Source organism: Acanthaster planci, linkage group LG03, assembly GCF_054643075.1.
Source record: "Acanthaster planci isolate LZ-2023a linkage group LG03, COTS_SCS, whole genome shotgun sequence".
In the NCBI taxonomy this organism is placed as follows: Eukaryota; Metazoa; Echinodermata; class Asteroidea; order Valvatida; family Acanthasteridae; genus Acanthaster; species Acanthaster planci.
In genome coordinates this window covers 19,168,871-19,188,085 of record NC_141779.1, presented here as the reverse complement: position 1 = coordinate 19,188,085, position 19,215 = coordinate 19,168,871, and the positions used below count along the sequence as shown (strand labels likewise).

The 19,215-nt window shown below is 41.5% G+C and overlaps 1 protein-coding gene across 2 annotated transcripts; it reads left to right on the top strand.

The window, feature by feature from the left end:
* The first annotated feature begins 2,377 nt into the window (after positions 1-2,377).
* Positions 2,378-19,175, top strand: LOC110973065 (synaptotagmin-12-like). Of its 2 annotated transcripts, XM_022223527.2 has the most exons (8): positions 2,378-2,573; positions 6,486-6,681; positions 10,833-11,122; positions 11,715-11,880; positions 12,235-12,450; positions 14,974-15,094; positions 15,746-15,879; positions 17,143-19,175. In XM_022223527.2, the coding sequence occupies exons 2-8, from the start codon at positions 6,502-6,504 to the stop codon at positions 17,311-17,313; spliced, it is 1,278 nt and encodes a 425-aa protein (XP_022079219.1). In that variant the 5' UTR covers positions 2,378-2,573; positions 6,486-6,501; the 3' UTR covers positions 17,314-19,175. The 2 variants fall into 2 exon arrangements, with proteins under 2 accessions (XP_022079219.1, XP_022079221.1); XM_022223529.2 differs by lacking the exons at positions 2,378-2,573; positions 6,486-6,681 and adding an exon at positions 9,158-9,426.
* The last annotated feature ends 40 nt before the right edge of the window (positions 19,176-19,215 follow it).

Sequence of the window (19,215 nt, the reverse complement as noted above, 5' to 3'; positions counted from 1 at the left end):
ACTTTACATGCAAACGGCGTATTTAATGCTTTCCAAAAATTCCTCTCCCTTTTTAACACTATTGAATACATTTTGGTCGTTGGGAAGTCCGAAAAATTCTTCCCAATTTGCCTAAATTTTTTTTCATGACGACTAAAAGTAGGAGGGGGGTGATTCAATAGTCAATCCCCGGTCTAAAAGTGGGGTGATATATCCCCCATCCCCAGGGATTTATACCCACGGGGGTAGCACAAGAAACATCGGTTTTTTTATATTAAGGATGCAGGACAGTAAATAGGCTGAAAGCTGCTTGCGTTGGGTAAATCACCATTTGTATGCACTCAAATTCTCTACGAAATAGAGCGTTATTTGGTCTATGAACTTGAAGATTTGCAGAAAAGACAGGTTTAGTTGAGCAAAACGAATGCCAGCTTGTATCTTAGTGAGATTTGGAAGAAATCTGTCAATGAAAACGGTCTATTTTTCCAGAACTGTAGAGCTTCAATATGGCGAGGGCCTGCACGACTGCTTTCTAGGGACGACATTCGGTGGGGAAATTCTTCAAAAGTCATCAGTTAAATGAATATTTTGAAAAGAAAACGAAGAATCATAAAATGAACTGTAATTTGATATGAGCGTCTCGAACGCCTGAGAAACTTCTGGGTATTTTTTTTTTTTTAAAGTTCAGGTATTTATCACTGTTGGCTATTCTTTATGGCAGTTTAATTACCGGCCTCAACCTTAAAACTGAGAAATAGAGAACGCAATAGCGTCTCTCGGAGTCAAACAGACAGGCCTATGCTCCCAGATTGTACTGTCCGTAGCTCCAGAAGAGGTATAATCATTATGAGTTCAGGACCAAACCACTGGAGGATTTATGTTTTGCATTCTCGTGCAGCGGTCTTATATACATGTAGGCCTAAAGAGTAATCCAGTAGGTTGGATAGTAGAAACAAAAGGGCCGCTTGTTGGCGCACGTTCCAAGTCAGTATGCGTACAGCATTATAGCGCCTGTTGCCCTGGTGAAATTTTCTCAATACAAGCACGTGCAATACAGCCAATGGGATTAAATATTGAATTACAGATACTACATTACATCAAGCGTGGCCTGGACTATCAAACGCAACTGCGGGGAAGTTCCAGCGAAGGCTATAATTGACTATCGTTCGACTAACACCGCCAGAATGATGAATGGTTAGGACAATCTAGTCGACCAGTTGGGACCAGGCCCTAGGGCATAGTCGCACCGCTGGTTATCAATAACTGATTTCATTTATTATTACGGAGGGAACCATTCACTTGAAAATAATTGTGAAAGATTTGAATAATCATACACGCTGCAAAAATCACAGCCAACAGGGAAATGTAAGTAACGATGAGATTTGAAAATATAGGCTGACTAGGGTCGTTCAAGTGTAACTGAATTGCACATCTGCATTGTTAAAAAGCAACTGATGGCAGAAACAGCGTACAGCTTTAGCACATTTTTGCCAGTTTATGTCAAAATGCTAGCCTCGTTGCTGACTAGCCCACTTCCTCCCCACCAACAATTCATCAACGGCAAAATCGTCTTCTTGTCACCGATGCTGGATTGTTTTTGGATGGTTCACAGTGCCATCTACCTCTATTAGGGGCACTTTTTCGGTATGCCCCCCCCCCAACCAACAAAATCAATTCGTCAACATTGGTACCAAAGGTACATGCATGTAGGCAATGGGATTATAAAGATTCAGTGTCATCATTTTACTTAATTTAGCATTTAGCAAAGTGGGGGGAATCGTGGTGTTAAATTTTTGTTACAGATAAAATGACCCTGGTATCCATATATGACAACACTGGAGCATGGGCGTCGTCAGAAGGAGGGGGAAATCTCTTGGGGGCAGGTAGGCCTACTGATCGGTAGCAAACTGATAGCACAACAGAGGAAGAGGTCAAATCAGATATTGTTTACTCAAATTTATGATCTTCATCAACCTTTCCTTGTTTCATTTTCGTGTCGTTTAGTTTCCGATTCGCATCACAGTTTTTGCAGTTGACAACTACAACCCTCAAATCAACTATAGTAATGATAATTTTTGCACTGAAATCTACACATTCCTTACGGGATAGAAAAATGCAATGCATACGTAATATCAATGTACAACCCCCCCCCCCAAAAAAACCCATAATTTTACCTGGAAGATGATTTGAGATAACGAAATGCATGTAATATTTTTAGCAAAAAATAATCAAGGGTAACGAAATAACACTTTTATAAAAATATTTTAGCAAAATTTTATTCTATTCAACTGTGCTATCTGTTCTCCGTAGCTGTCCCTTTAGGAGCTCCGTAACGTCGTGAACATTGTGCGATTTGACGTCCCCGCCAAGCCACCAGTATGACATGCACTAGTGTGGTTCATATGGCAACACGGCGCATACATTATATCGAAACACAAGCGCGAGCTCGTGTCGGGTCTACACTAGTATCCGCATAGAGGGACGCGCGGAAAAAAGGAAGAACCGACTACACAAGCCCCGGGAAAAATGTGAAGGGACATGCTCGGCTCCCCGTCAACCTAGTGCCTTGTCTCCTATATTCCTACATATTGCAGGTAGGTAAATTACGCGAATCTTAAATGTTTGTGTCATGCACTGTCTGTATGGGGTGGTGTCTGGTCAGTCATCGCTTGTAATAATTAAGCCCCTCGTGAGACGGTCAAGTGTCTTATTTATCACACGCTACTAGCTAAGATCCGGCTGAGGAGGACTTTCAAGTTTTCATGGATGTTGTGTGAAAAAGTCAGCTTTCAAAGTTTCTACTCAAACTGTGAACAAATTGTTAGGTCTTTTGAAAAATCCTCCGCTTGGCTAATTCGAAAACAACAAACATGCATCTTTAAAAAAGACAACTGGATTTTAAAAAGCCAGTAAATTGCGAAACGAAGCAAAAAAAACACACGAAATTAAAATAAAAATACAAACAAACGAAATCTTAAGACTTAGTCTGTGTTGGCTAATAGAGACATGGCGCATTACTATTCATTTTGGTGTATTATTATTGCCTAAAACTGAACCCTGCTCTGAAAGAGTGAACAGTCAGCTGATTTATAAACACGAAGAGTCCTCCTCCCCGAGTTGCAGCCCCGCCTACAGATTTCGATAGTAATTATAATACCATCAGGCACCCACATTTAATAATGTCATATTGGTGATTACCAGTTGTTTCCGTGCTCACTTGTTATGAGAAGTAAACGAAATTTTGCTCTTGTAAAAAACTACATTGTTATTGTAAGTTTAACAAAGAGGGCATTTGTATACAATTGTATGTACACCGTTCGTTTTATCTGAACATTAAGAATTTCTGTGTAATTGAGAATATTATTGCATCCACAACCTTCTATGTAATATAGGAATTAGTGTGGCGCGAAAAATAATTTCAATACTTAATGAGTAATAGGTGACAGAGGCCAGCGACTATTTTTACGGGTGGCCGTGATCACCACCTTGAACCGGCTCGATTAACCCGCAATCAAAAATGCTTCTGGATGGCTGTTATAATGTCGGGGCCAATAGCTGCTGGCTCATTTGCGAGGGGAGGTATATTCAGTTATTCCAAGCGAAAGATTAATTATTGACTGCCGTGTCAAGTGCTTTGCTAAAAAAAATAAAACTGTTTAATTCGTTATTCGTAGTTCCTCCAGAGGTTGAGATTAGAACATTTATAAGTAGTAGCACAAAGCAGGTGTCATCGGAAAAATTGGGAAGAACTAGAAACTCTATGGTGTAAATGCAAGAGTATTGTTCGGAATATACTTATAGTCCAAAAACTACCAGTATGATCTGAAAGATCGGGTATAGTGCCTTCTCATGTTTAACATTTCATATATCTGTGTTTGACCATTGGTCCTGTTTTGGTCATTATATAGATTTTAACAGCAGTTTTTGCAATGATTCAATCGCAGTTTGTCCAAGTATTCAGAGAGACTCAGTTTTAATCCACGTGCAAGTCCGAATCTCTGGAAATGCTTTTTGTAACTGTCATTCATCCGTATCAATTTTGACTCTTTCAAACAGGCGCGTGGCCTATAGCCAGGGTTTTTTTCAAAAAGGATTGGTTGTCACGTTTAGATACGATTGCAAACATTCCACTTAGATAAAGGTCGATTATGAATTATTTTTCTTTCAGTGCTTTTTGATCATCCATATTTAACGTCCTGGTATCTCATTTATTAGAGCGTTCAGATTGTGATTTCAGAACCATTAGCACGTTTCATTCTGTCACTTTTCAAATCCCTTGGATTCGCAATGCGCTCCAATATACCTGGGTCGGTGTACTGGAAAAGGTCTTGACCGCAGCTCAATAGACTGCTTGCGTGTTTCTGGTCACCCTTTCCTTTCTTTCCTTGGTTTGGCATATCGTCTCTCAACCCCCCTCCCAGTCTAATTTCTTCGACATTCTTTGTGGTTAATAGGTTAGCCTTGTTAGTGAGTAAATATAGATAATGGAAGAGACTGCACTGTTAACAAAATCCTTGTCAAAGAATAGGTATCTTGCTCGACATATTTCAATTAGACAGTAAAAATCCTTGAATATCTGAATTGATATAATTCGTTACCAATTTTTCTAACAACGTATGTCTCTCTATAATTGTGCCTGAATCAACCTTTTTAATCAATTTAGTCATGTTTACCAAGATGTAACTTGAGATGGTAAATTATACAACGAACAGTTCTGATTTTTCAAAGGGTAAAAACTGAAGTTTTTTATTTTAATTATGTCTTTACCATACGCATTCTTGGATAAAACGCCATCACAACAACTAAAAAGAGTTCAGCTTGTAAAAAACTAAATTTTACAAAGATTTAACTAATAACTGAAATAAATCACATACTTTTGGTTTTGCTTACCGTGGAAAGAACGGTCAAGCCGTGAAACTAATCTCTGGAATGCTATTCAAACCCGAAACACCACTGGGTGGGTTGGTCACGGGATGTTGATTATGCCGCCACAATGAAAGCTTGGCAATTGCATAATACATGAAAAAATGATACACGAAAAAAATGCATTTCTACTCTTGAAACACCTCCACCTGCTCTTTAATTGGAATACAAGGTCTGGAAAACTTTCCTAATTTTCCACTTATTCAGACAGAAACTTTCATTGCACGTATTTTCTAAAACACCATAAGCCATAAGGAACTAACAAGTGTTCAGAAACGAGCTTGAATGACCTTCTCAATATATAGCGTTAACATATTTTGTAAAGAACTTGCAAAAGAGTCCATAAAGCTGTCCAAATGCTGTTTACACAGTCGCACAAGATGATTTTTACGCGTGTAGTCAATGCATAATAGTGGCAGCAGGCGACGCAATGTCTATCCAGTCCCATACAACTACATTAGAAAAAGAGATCAAAAACGATCATTGTGTTATAAGAGAAGCAGAGCCCGAATCATTGTGAGACTAGTTGACTTAGCTGCAGGCCTGATGGATAATTCTTTGATTTGTGGTCATATTTCTACCCGAGTAGCATTTGCCATTAATTCATTGAGGAGCAAACAAATAGAGAGCTGAGGCCGCCTCCTATTTTCAAGTTTGGGGCCATTCAAAATTTTCAGTGGTCTGAAAGGCAACATTTTTTTCCAAATAGTGAGTGGGTGAGTCAAGAAAAAAACGAAAATCGGAATTCATTTTTCATAAAACAAACAAACAAACAACAAAAACGTATAAAAAATCGACTTCATGGCATGTACAAGCCATGTGAGGAGCTCTATGGTACAACCAAATGCACGTTGAGTTCATGCGCCATACCACCACCGCACGCCAGCGTTCAAATGTCTATGAACATAGTCGACTTCGTTCCCATTTTTGTAACGTGAATGATCCGTATGCATATGCGTAAAAGACATTGGGAGGGGGTGGTTTTTTAAGTAGGCTTGTATTAGTCAGATCTTCGTAGTGGTCAATTTTCGCAAATGTAGCAGGGTACCAGTTGCTAGTTATCGGTTTACACACATGGATTGCTGTTCACCGGCTTTTCCCGCACTGCAACATGTCATCCCAACATATCAGCTGATGAATTATAAAAAAAAAATCTACAGGGCCCCCCTGCAAAAGGCCAGACCAACAAGCGCATGTGGCCGTCAATGAACTGGGCACACATGTGCAAAGACATATTCGTGTAGTTACCGGTACTTTACATGTGCAAGTGCATACAATTTCATGTAGTACGCTGGACCGGAAGTTTTAATGACAAAGTCACTTTTTTGTTAACCGAAATGGGCGTGGGTGGGGTTTTTGGATTGGCAGGTGGCTGGGTGGGTGGCTGGTTGGGTGGGTCAAAAATTTGGAAAATATTCGAAATTTAAAAACATTGAACAGTTTGAATGGCCCTTTAATGACTCGGAAAATGTGAATTCACAGGGGCTAAGCATGAACCTGTTTTAGCTGAGGCTCATCTGTGTCATTCATGAGACAATGCACAATCCCCTTTCATATCTGTTTTCCTTTTTTCTGTGGAACAGACTTGATCCGGAAATTATGACAGTTATTGGCGTTGCCTTGGTAATTTCTGGCCTTACGGCGGCCGGTGTCGGCCTGGCTGCGGTTTGGGTAAGGTTCTGCAGATCATGTGACTTGCAGAAACTCATCGATTACATCTGCAGGCGAAACGAGGAGAGGACCAACCTCATACAAACGGATTATGGCACAGCATATCAGGTCAGTATCTCTCAATGCCAAAGGTTAGTCTAGTTACCTGACCAGCATCCCCTGAAGCTTCTGAGGGCCTTCCTCGAAATTTGAAATACTATCTCACTTGATTTTCCTCCATCTCAGATGTTTTAATGTTCGAGCTAACTGAACACACTCGACCGTCTGGTTCCCGTCAGGAGGTCTGATTTTCAAAAACGTCCAAGTCAGGAATATGAAAATAATGCCAAACTATATGGACGGAAGACGTAGACAAATCGGACGTACCCCCCCAAAAAAACCACACTCACATACCTGTTTTACATACAAAGTGTGGACATTCCTTTGTTCTCCTGTGGTTAAGGAAACTTGAGAAAAATGTCCCTTTTTCTCCAACTACGATAACTCTTTCAACCTGGATTTTGGTGATAATTTCCTGGACTGTTCCTCCTCATTTTGCCACAGATAACCTTGATGCCAAAATGCCTCTGAAACTGTTTTTCAGAGAGGGGAAAACATTGTTTGGACATGTGCGAGTCCACACAATGCCATCATACCCTACTTTATGTGGACTTCTTTTTTTGCAGAGGTCCACACTATGTCTGCCACGCATGCACATCCTTGCACACGCATACATTTAAAAACAGAACATGATGCGACGACTTTCTCCACTGTAATGCATACTTGAGACACGATGATTGCACCTGTGAAAATACACGAAAAAAACTGCACAGCATATCTTACGCCTGGCATTGATATTTAGTGCAATATTTGGTTCCAGCGATCTTCAAGAAAACAGGACCGTTAACGGACTTGCAACGAACACTTTGCTATTAGAAGATAATTTTGAAGTTACACGAAAACAGAATTAACCACGTTGGATCATCTTTGGAGGGACGAATTGCACCTTGACTGGTCACAGAATGTTGGCGTCCGAGTGACCAGACATTAATTTGAGGCAGCTAATTAGTTTAAAGGCCGTTGTCAATATTTATTCAAAGATCTGAAATGAAAATGAATGCAGCGTTGCCCATCAATCATGCCTGCCTGGCCAGTCTCTTTTGCTCCGCAAACATCGTTTTAACTTTCAGTCAGTGTTTTAAGTAGGGACCAACCTCTGCGTTCACCTCGCTGGTAACCGTGATGATCTCTCTGAACCGCCAAAATGTCTCCTGGGGCTGTTTGTTGTTCATGGACGTAATAGCGCCCTCAGCAGATTACAAAGGCATACCGGGACTGAAGGTGATCAGTGCAACAATCTTCAACATAATTTTACCTGACACCGTGTGAAAAAACTGAATACCGAGCTGGAATAAAGCATATTTAAATCTTGCTTGTGAGGAATTTGTTGTCGTTTATCTGAAAGCAAACAACAAAGCACATATCTTTGCAGCAATAAAAGGAACAAACATTTCAAAGGTTGAAATATTTTCATTCTGAATGCTGTAGTCCGAACAATGAATTCCTTGAAATTGGCAATAAATCCAACCGGAAAGTACACATTCATTTACCGCTGAGCATTGCACGCTGGATTCTGATGACGCTGCATGACTTACGCTCTCAATATAAAATTTTAAAAGCCAAAGCAGACCAAAAGAAGAAAGGAAAGATCCTGCACAGGAAATGTAAGATTGCTTTTTCGTGAATCAAATGTTAGTGTGTTGTCCTGTACTTTGGGAGGCGTTCATGCATTTGGATGATCTCTGGCGCGTGGAAAAGTAGTGTGTCATATACATATGATGAATGCAGCGCCAATCATTATTTCGCTGTCGCCTTGGCCTCCTTTACGCACTTCAGACATCCAGCATGACTGCATCGTTTACCCAAATGCATGCCACACGCGCCGTCGTCTGGCACGCCCAACGACTAATGAAGTAATTATGCATGCACCCTCACGATCGCGAGCAGTGGACTGACATCAAATTCACCGTCCATTTATCACAATTATTACGGACCTTCCATGCAAATAAAAAAAAATGTTGAGTTGGGTGCTGTCGCTCGTGCTGACATATCGACTGCAGGGAATGACAATGAAATGAAGGCCTACATTTTTATTTTAAAGTTTCAAACCGTTTGTGAGTTTTGGGAGCCAACACTAAGCCAAAATCCAGAAAAACTAACTTGCAACCCGTACTGCAAAGGAGTTAATTTCCTAATCATATCAAATTCATTCGAAAATGTTTCCTAGGTAATAATTGAGTTTATACGTCCTTTATTTTAAGGGCTTTTGCGCTATTTCCTGTTCCTTTATGGATAATCAATTAATTAACTGAAAATATAGGTACTTTAGGATTCTATATCAATCTGAAACAGGTGAGTAGTGTTGCGTAGAGAGACTACAGCTTCTCGTGCAGCCGCCTGCGTGGCAACGGTCAGAAGATGTTGAAATGCAGAGCACTTCCTCCGATGCCCCGATCGATGTGCGCGCGATACGCAATCAAGTGAGGAGGATACCAATGTGCAGTGCACAGCTCGATCTATCTGGGTGTCGACTCACTAATTTATGATTTTTCTCTACCCTGGCTGCTCAGTGCCGAGTCGCACGTCCTGTACATGTACGTGCCACGGCCGCACAACAAAACCTTCCTCAGCCACGCTGGGTATTGCAGTGAATCGAGCAAGCAGTAAAATACGCGAGAGTCTTTTGGTCATCTTTGGTTGGTGTAGTGCACGTATGTATACTTGTACAAGCCCTGGGCTATCCTGAGTTTGAATCGGCAGAGGAGCCACGGATGAGCGTTTTTAGAGGCTTGGCAACGGCACCTGATGGCTCAGGTACGGTAGATTACGTAGTTGATACGTGGAGGATGCAATGCAGACACAACAGACGTGTCAAGTCGAGGTGTTGCTCTCGTGGCTATATTCATAATGACGCACGTGTTGTTATCAATAAGGCTCGCGCCGTGTCTTTCAGAGAGGGGTAGTGAAACATTCCCCGCCCATAATAAATACGTAACTACTATTCTTGTCTGAAATTCAGCTACCATGAAAACTGATCACTTGCTTGCTTGTGTGTCTTGTGTTTTCTGTCTTTCATCATATTTGGCCATTTAACTAGAATGTAATTTATCTTAACTGCGAAAATCTGAGGTGTTCCTTGCCGTTTTATAACAGGGTTCTTCCATACATGTCTACGGCAAGCAATGTTTTTATGAGCAATTTGGAAATTTTCCTAGGCACTAAGTTTGCTGAAAAACGTAGCCTCGGTTTGGTTAGACACTGCGACTTGTACAACCGCATAGGACTGTTGAATGCGTAATTTTATTTCACTTTGACATTTGTTTGTTTAATATACATTAAAAATGGAAGATATGTGTTTCACAAGAAAGAGGTGAATTTGATCGGACAATTTAAACTTAATTCACCATGAAGCAATGACCCCTTCCCTTTTTGTCTTGCGTCTCAAAAAGGTTGAACCAATTTCCTTACTTTTTATTTCATGCGGGTTGTTTTATCTTCTTTTTTGAATCTTTTTCTTTCAATTACATGTATTGACCATTTCCCATGTCTACTTCTTTCTATTTCCACTTTACGCTTCGGTAATAAATTCTTGTACATATTTGGGTTACTCAATAAAACAAAATCAGGTTTTTACCTTTTGACTCCATTACTTTTAGATACCCTGTGGGATTTCCCATCGAGCATAAAACTTATTTCTGTATTAAAAGAAAATATGTTTACCGTCACCAGGCCAGCGCCATTTTAAAGAGAAGAATTATGCAGAGGGTGTGTATGGCTTGGATGTGTTCCTCAGTTTTTTATCTTTGGTTCATGTCGGTACATTTTCTGCAACTGTCATCAAGAGAGGTCAGCAGGTGCCGAAAATATCACTATAGACATAAAATACTACTTGTACATGTATATGTACAGCGCCCTCTGGTGTGGAATAATTATAGTATATCCAGCCTTCCAATTCCACTCGAAACCGTAATGTACATGCAGCTTACCTTTACTTTCGAGTCCACCGAATTTAGCAGTTTTTGGAAGTGTTTTTCAATGGCTTGGCCCGTGGAAAATTTGTGGTCATACCAACGATATGCTCACACGCTCGTGTGCTTCTTTTGTTCTCGGCAAATACAAAGGATAGTACCCACAAACTGAGGACACTTTTGAAAGGATCATAAAGAGAGTCACGTGAACGATATCACTGAGGACTCTAAAATGTGGTTTTCCCCTTGTAGGTCGACCAATCCACCGACATCTCTGCGCCAGATGATCCCGATTCCGGGGGGTTTGTCGAGTACGAAAACATCTTCGCCAAGGCAGAGCAGGCCATCTCGGCGGCTGCGCAGGAGTCCCACGCGCATGCAGCCAACCTGCTGCCAGACACCGAGCAGCAGGATGGCGCCGAAACCTCGCGCGACGGATCTCCAGACGAGCTGCTCATGCGCAAACTCGTCCGGTGCTACTCAAGCGAATCTCTGAGCTCGGTGACGTCAGAGTCGTCAGTGCAAGAGAATTTCATGAACGTGTAAGTAAAGACTCTCGAGGAACAACTTTCAATGTGTGAAAACACTGGCTGTAAAAGTTGAGCAAGTTGACAGATCACTCTTTCGCAGATTTTTATTTGTCTCGATTCACTTCAATGTTTTTTTATGTGCAGATATAAATATTTGTCCTTCTTTTACTTGTATTCATGCAGTCCTTTTAATAACCTTTTCTGTCGTTTTCATAAGCCTTTGACTACAACCCTTTTTGTGGTGGCTAACAATCTTCATAATCATAATCGCCATGTAATTTATCCCTGAACTCAGTTACGGCATTTATTTTCATTTCACAGTACCCAACTCTTTGTTGGAGAGACAATCACTGTTATATGAAACATTCAAAAGGGAGAAAAACACTGGTCTTCAGGGGTCTTTTGATCTATGTAGTTATTTAGCAGACGCCGAACGAGGAATTTTCAAAAAGAAATTAGGGATCAACACAACACTGTCCCCACAATTTTTAGGGTAGCAATAAAGGAAACTACGTCGGCATTGCAGATTATGAGACAGTCATTACATCATTTTGATGCAAGCAACCTGCTGGCGTGCTATTTCACCTCAGTTTTCAAATTTCAGAGCTGGACAGATTGAAGTCGTCATGGACTACTCGACTGAACAGAACCGCTTCACGCTGACGCTGGTCCAAGCTACGGACCTGAAAGCCAGGGATAATGCCTCACCCTCAGATACCTATGTCAAAGTTCACCTGATGCCAGAACACGAGTTGAAAGGTCAAACGAAGGTAGGAAACATTCTTGAATTTGGGGGAAATACTGCAAGTGGAAAACTAATTTTTCTGAAGGAGTTTACAAGCTGCTAATCTTTAAAGGAACTCGAAGCTTGGAAATCCCTAGAAATAATCTTCAACTAACTGTTCAATGTTCTGTTATGCTTCTGATAATTACGCGGACAGTGTTACATTTTTCGAAATCAACTTCCCTTAGAAAAGTACTGTGTTCAAAGGGAAGGTACAATTCAGACCGTGCGTAATGTTGCACTGGATGACGTACATTCTAAACAGGAAGCTGGCGTTAATTAAGTTGAAACTTATAATACGGGGCTGCAGTAAATGGAAATATACTTCTGTCGTTTCGAGGTGTACCGCAAAAGTCTGAATCCGGTGTACAACGAGCGCATTACCATCAAGATGGCCAAGGTGGATCTCGCGGATCACTCCCTCAAATTCACTGTGTTCGCCTACGACCGACACGCACGTCACGAGGCAGTGGGAGAAACGGTGCTGAAGCTTGGCGACGTGGATCTGCTGCCTGGACCATTTAGTACCTGGCTCAATCTAAGTGACATAAATGAGGTACGTTTCAGAACATTTCGGGATAGAGCCCTCAGGGGGAAGTGGGAAAAGGAGGCACATGTGTTGTGTTTCCCACAGGCCTTGTAAAATCCAACCTGACAAGCTACCTTAATGGGTCTGTGCCCGGCACACAAGACGTGCATTGCTAATTGATGAATCCGAACCATTCAACATTAAAACGTCAACTTGAGTGAATATACATCTCTGAAGTGTATGAAATTTTGAACACCTCATACTAAGCTAATAATTATTTCATCTGAACAACCAAACTAGAATTGAGTGCATTGTTCAAGGCAAGCCGTTTTTCAGTTTCTGGTCATAGCCTAACCATGTTCGAGTTTACTTGGATGAGGCTAGAAATTTCACTCGAGTTTATTACGGTAGCCGCAGCCACTACCCATAATAGAGTCGTGTGTAACTTTAAATGCCTATTTTCTATATCTTTATTTGTCCAAAACTGCAAGAAAAATATACAGTATGCTACTCACAGTGCTGTCAAGGGATTTCAATCCAGCTGTAGAAAGTACAGCCCGGATTCACAGATTAGTTCCGGGATTGATAGGCCGTGTCTGAGTCCCTTCAATAGACAGCTTATTATCTTGTTACTTTTCTTTACTCACACAGGATGCATTGTTCCCAGTGCACCCAAACATTGCCCATGTGGCAAAACTCACAGAGTTTTAGACAATATTGCGCACCAAATAGAGCAAAATGTGCCAAAGTTGAAATCGTCTGAGTTTCATCTATTACGATTTTTTTTTCAATTTGTCGAATGTTATTGGTATGATATACGAGGAACCTGTAGTCATTTTCTTTGCATATGCGGGACTGTTCCAAAGAAAAGTTGATGGGCAAATGTGCACAGATTCAACCCGAAAGTCTTTAATTCGGATTCGTAATTGGGAAAACCTATCCGTTACTTCTACTCATTGCATTTTGATCCCTCGTGCCAGGCTGTGCCCATGACAACGTGACAAAAAGAGATACTCCAGCCTTCTGGCAAATATAGCCTGTATCGCGACCCTGCACGCACGGTGTCGTTTCTTTTCTTTCGCATACTTTTCATGTGCATAATTGAGGAGGTTGAAATACTATCGCAGCCTGGTTGTCGTCAAGGCATTAGCCTCTTTCTCATGTGTGGCCCATGTCCACTAGGTCTCGGCAAAAATAGTAACTCGAAGCACTTCGCCGAGTCTTATTTCGTTGGCATTTAAAAATGATGTATAAAAATCACGCTACATAATAGCAACAGAAAATATAAGAAAATGCAACAACGCGAATACTTACATCTACTCTGGCCGCGGAGAGTAGCAACGTCAATTAGACCACTACGACAGACGGACTTCATAGACAACAAAATGTGTGTGAAAAAGAAATACCTCTTTTGGTTTTTGTTCATTTAATTCAAGAACGAGACCATAAGGTCCATGAACTAGACTATCGTGCTTTGTGACATATTTTGCATGTTATGTCTAACTCGGTAGCAAAATTACTGTGAAATACTAGGAGGGGACTTTGGGATGTTTTCAGTAGGGAATAGAAAAGGTGACGAATTGCAGGGGCTGGGGGGGGGGGCAGGACGCCCCCGCTGGGGGGCCTGGGGCACGAGCCTCTGCTGGGGGGACTGGAGGCACGGGCCTCCGCTGGGGGCCTGGGGCACGAGCCTCTGCTGGGGGGACTGGGGGCACGGGCCTCTGCTGGGGGGCCTGGGGCACGAGCCTCTGCTGGGGGGCCTGGGGCACGAGCCTCTGCTGGGGGGCCTGGGGCACGAGCCTCTGCTGGGGGGACTGGAGGCACGAGCCTCTGCTGGGGGGCCCGGGGCACGAGCCTCTGCTGGGGGCCTGGGGCACGAGCCTCTGCTGGGGGGCCTGGGGCACGAGCCTCTGCTGGGGGGCCTGGGGCACGAGCCTCTGCTGGGGGCCTGGGGCAGGACGCCCCCGCTGGGGGGCCTGGGGCACGAGCCTCTGCTGGGGGGCCTGGGGCACGAGCCTCTGCTGGGGGGCCTGGGGCACGAGCCTCTGCTGGGGGGCCTGGGGCAGGACGCCCCCGCTGGGGGGCCTGGGGCACGAGCCTCCGCTGGGGGCCTGGGGCACGAGCCTCTGCTGGGGGGACTGGAGGCACGGGCCTCCGCGGGGGGGGGAAGCAAGTGCAACTTCCCCCACACCACTTTGTGACCGCAATGTCCCATGTTGCAGAAGAATTTTACCATGCTCTGTGGACAGTTTTTGTCAGCCCTATTATCTAGTGTTTTAGTCTTAATGTTGCTAATGTGTGCTCATGTTTCGGGGCGTTCGGGTTCGTTTATTCGGAGGCAAATCCCACTTTTTGTTAGCAAAACAGTTATGCTAATTTTGAAGGGTCAAGTACCGGTAGAAGTTTGGAATGTCACATATTTAGTAGTCTGTTCACCATTTCCCGCTTCTAACCACTATTTCAGTTTTGTACCTGCAACACAAATAGCCATGATGTGCTATATAGGCCTATGTGTTTGCTGTTCATTTTCTTCTTATTGAACAATTTCAGAAACCCGCCGACTTGGGCGATATCTTGTTCTCACTGAGTTACCTACCCACAGCCGAACGGTTAACTGTGGTCATTGTCAAAGCACGGGGTCTAAAGTGGACGGAGAACAAAGTCACTGCAGGTGAGTTACTGTAAGGTCATCGAACTTCAGGAAAGGTTAAAAAAATCAAACTAAAGTCCTCTAAACTATAACGCTGACCCGCTAAAATGCGTTAAAGGGCAGCATAGTTGTTAAATTACGTATATTTCTCTAAAATTGAGTTTTGCATTTCTTTACAAACACGGGTAAGGATAGTATAGTGATTTCATAGAATCATCTAAGCGATTCCAACACTGTATACCTTGGTGAATAACATTATTTTTAGACATTGACGTCCTGTTAAACTGGACGTATAAGTTTCCTTTTGAACTACTTTGTGTATTGTAGTCATGGATGGTTGATGTCAAGGTAAAACAGGCTTTAAGACAAGGAGGGAGTAGGTCATGCCTTAATTTGTACATGAACGTCGCTATAGATTCAGGGGATATAGGTCATTACATTGGGAAAGATTTAATTTAGCAAACAATGGAGCATCATTTATTAGACAGTGATAAACAGTACAAGTGAAAGTAATCGATCTCAGTTAATTTACGTTAATACAGTGCAGTGTATACTCACGCAGTCACAGGAAATAAGCGTTTTCATTGATTATGGATTCATTCTACATAATGACTATTCAAGTATGTTTTCATAAAAGGGTCATACATTTTTAGCATTCCATCTTCCGTGCAGATCCGTTTGTGAAGGTCTACCTGCTTCAAGGTGGCAAGAAAATAAGCAAGAAGAAATCGTCCATCAAGAGAGGTGACAACTGTCCTATCTTCAACGAGGCCATGATGTTTGCAGTACCTTCCAACATTCTGGACGTAAGATGCTCCACTCATAATTGATAGATTAGTCTATTCGGATTTCTGTGCATGTGTAACTGACCACCAAGAGTGTACTTTGCAATCACAGACAGGAGGCTTTTCCCGGCCGGTTTCTGCCGCAGCAATTTTTTCTGAACAAATGGCATCAGTTTAACTATACGTTTGTAATGGGTGTCAGCACGATATGAAGGCCCTCAATAAATAATTTTAAAAAATAGTTGATGGGGAACGTTCCCATCCGAAATACCAAACAGTGGACATAAGTGACAGTACAACTGCTTAACAGGAAAGTAAATGAAAAGAAAACACTCATCACACCACACCAGAAACCAAGCCAAACAAGAATTTTTATACCCTATATTCAGCATCAAGCTGGTAAACAGCCACACAACAAGAGCAAACACTTCTAATGGCTGTGCTCTTTATTCTAAAACTAAAGAAAAATCCAGGACACTTCATTTCTCTTTCAGGATCCATGCATACAAAACTGGAAATTGGTATTGGTCAGTGACCTGTCACGTGGGAAGATGAATCAAAACTTCGTATCCAGTAATTTATAAGCGCGGCAAGACTGCTCAAGAAAAAAACCTGCAGTTGCAAAAGCCGCACTGGTATTATACAGACGTTTATTTCATCCATTCTACGATGATCTGCGACCATGGCGATAACTTCTAGGCATGATGATTACATTACTAATCACCGAATTACTAATTAATGAAGTATACAGAAACACCCGTGTCATAACCTGGTTTTTTAATGATCGACCTCGGTGAGCAAACAATTTGTTGGATTCTTTTCTGAACCTATACCAAAAACGCCCAAATGTAAAATAATGCCTGGTTTTGCAAGGTCTTGTGAGTTCCTGACACTTTAATGAACAAGTTATTAAGCAACGGAAGTGCCACTGTGTGATTGGCCTATACAGTGTTGGATTTGAACGTATCCGGTAAGGCTTCTTTTGAAAGACGGGCAAGCAATACTGTAATAAGTCAATGGCTCTTCATCACAGGCCTACATGAAATTAAAGTAGGCTATGAATAGCATTTTTGGATCGCACTCAGGTTTCATACAAGTGATTCCACACGGAAACATCCGCATGGGGATATGGGTGGAATGTGCTCAGTGCCCTTTTTTAAACCTAAAGTCTCCAACGCCGTTGTGTTGGCGACCTGATGTGAACATCAGTTAAGTTAACGTATTCTGTTTCCTACCACACTCGTAATCATGCAGTCGTTTCTTTGTGTACTTTTCATCATACAGAAAGTTACCATTCGAATCACCGTGGCCGAGAACGCTCCCGGCGGAAAGATCCCAAGTATCGGCCACGTGCTGGTGGGCTCGAGTTGCAAGGGTGCCAACTTGACCCACTGGAACCAAATGCTGACCGTCCTGCGCCGTCCGATCGCCATGTGGCATCCATTGCGCAAATAAATACAGTTCAGCACGGTAGCTACCGTAGACCCACTTCTTGTTAAGGAATTTTGTATGGCCGTACTAGGCATTGATGGTAAAGCCGCAATCATTTATTGTGTTACAAATTATCCTTTCTAAAAGAACACTCCTTCCGAGGTTTCTGCTTATTGTGAATGTGCCTGAATCTTTACCTGTGATGTATTTATTCTATCTCGGTTGTGAACTGAAGGAAGCTTAAATGAAATTGCTGGGGTATTTTCCTGATATTTTAAAAAATCTTTTTACCAGTCTGTTATTTCAGCATTGGTTTGTCCATATATTCATTGGGAGTATTTTGGCTACTTCCTTTCTTCTAAGCATTTTACAGTGTGTCTGAAATGCAGCTTTCCACGTGCACGTTTACCAATGTCGAGAACAAACGAAAACACACACTATTCACGTACTCCTCAATATTCGAACATTAACACAAATTAAATGCAAATGCATTAATTTACACTACCATACCTATTTGAAAAGCAAGTACACGTTTAATAATTTTGTAGTTTTTCAAGTCTTTTCACCGTAAAAGGTCCAGCCGGAACCGGCTGATAATACCATCCCGTATATTTCCCCAGTCATTCTATGTTTCAAGAATATCTTGTGCTCTATTTGGTATCAATTAATTACCGATTGTTCACTCTAAAAAGGATCAGTCAAATGTGACTAGAATTCAGTAAAATTTGACTAGCTCTTCAGGGTCAGCTAGGTGCATCTGGAAACGAGTCAATCTAACTTGATTTTTTTTTCAGTCAGTTCATTGATATTTCAAAAGGCATCGAATAAGAATCTTGTCAGAAAGCATGATTTGCCAACGTAAGCTTAGGCGTTTGACTGAATCCGTAGTCAATTTTGAACAACTAGGAAAATTGATCAACATTTTGACTACGTTGATTTAAGAGTGTTGGCATGTCGTATAAACTAATATACATTTTCAAATGGTGTAACACGAAAAAAGTGCTGTATTTCATTAAAGGAGACCTGCAAGAAATGAACAACATTAGAAATTAATTGAGATACCTCATTCGTCAACGTGGAACTTAGCATTTGCATGAAACATGAGCCTGCATATCACGCCAACTTCCAATTGAAAGAACTGCTATGATATACCATAGACGCGGGGCGCCCCCCAGTGGCGAGATATTTTGTTGGTCATGGTACAGTTAAATACAACAGCATGTAGCTTTTCGACTTGCTAAGAATTGTTGACTATATCCAGTGACCATAACCCAAACATTGCATGCCAAGTACCCTCAATTGCCATGCGTAAACAAGCTTTATGCTATCTTGGGCCACGCCGTATTTGTTTTAAAAAGTGAATCTTCCAAGGCATAAACTTGAGACAGGAAATTCTCTTCTAATTTTGAGGGGAGAATACTGTACACTTTAATTTGAGCTCGTGTAGCAAAAAGTTTTAAGCGAAACTAAAATTGATCCTTAACATAGTATTATAAGAAAAAGTACCTTTATACTTAAATACCAGCCACTAAAACTGTTTTAAACATACTAAATACGACTTTAACAACAATATGAAATAGATAATCATATTATAATAACAATGATAGTCCTGTGCTCTATTTCTTTAGATTATCCTCTCCTGTTTGCAAAATATCCTTGTCTCAATGCCGTCCCCTGAGCGTTTTCAGTGCAATTGTACCTAAAATCGTGTAATAAAGTTATATTTTTATTTTACAAACTTGTAGATTATCGATAGCTACAAGCCCATGGCAAGTGTATGAACATTCGGATTTAAATATTTAAGTAGAACCTCCTTGTGAGAAACCTACGACTATTTCTTAATTGAAGTTGGTGAATGAATAAATTACTTTTGAGATGAACAAATATGATCTGGTTTTGTGAAATCTGTGGAAAAAAGCATTTGTT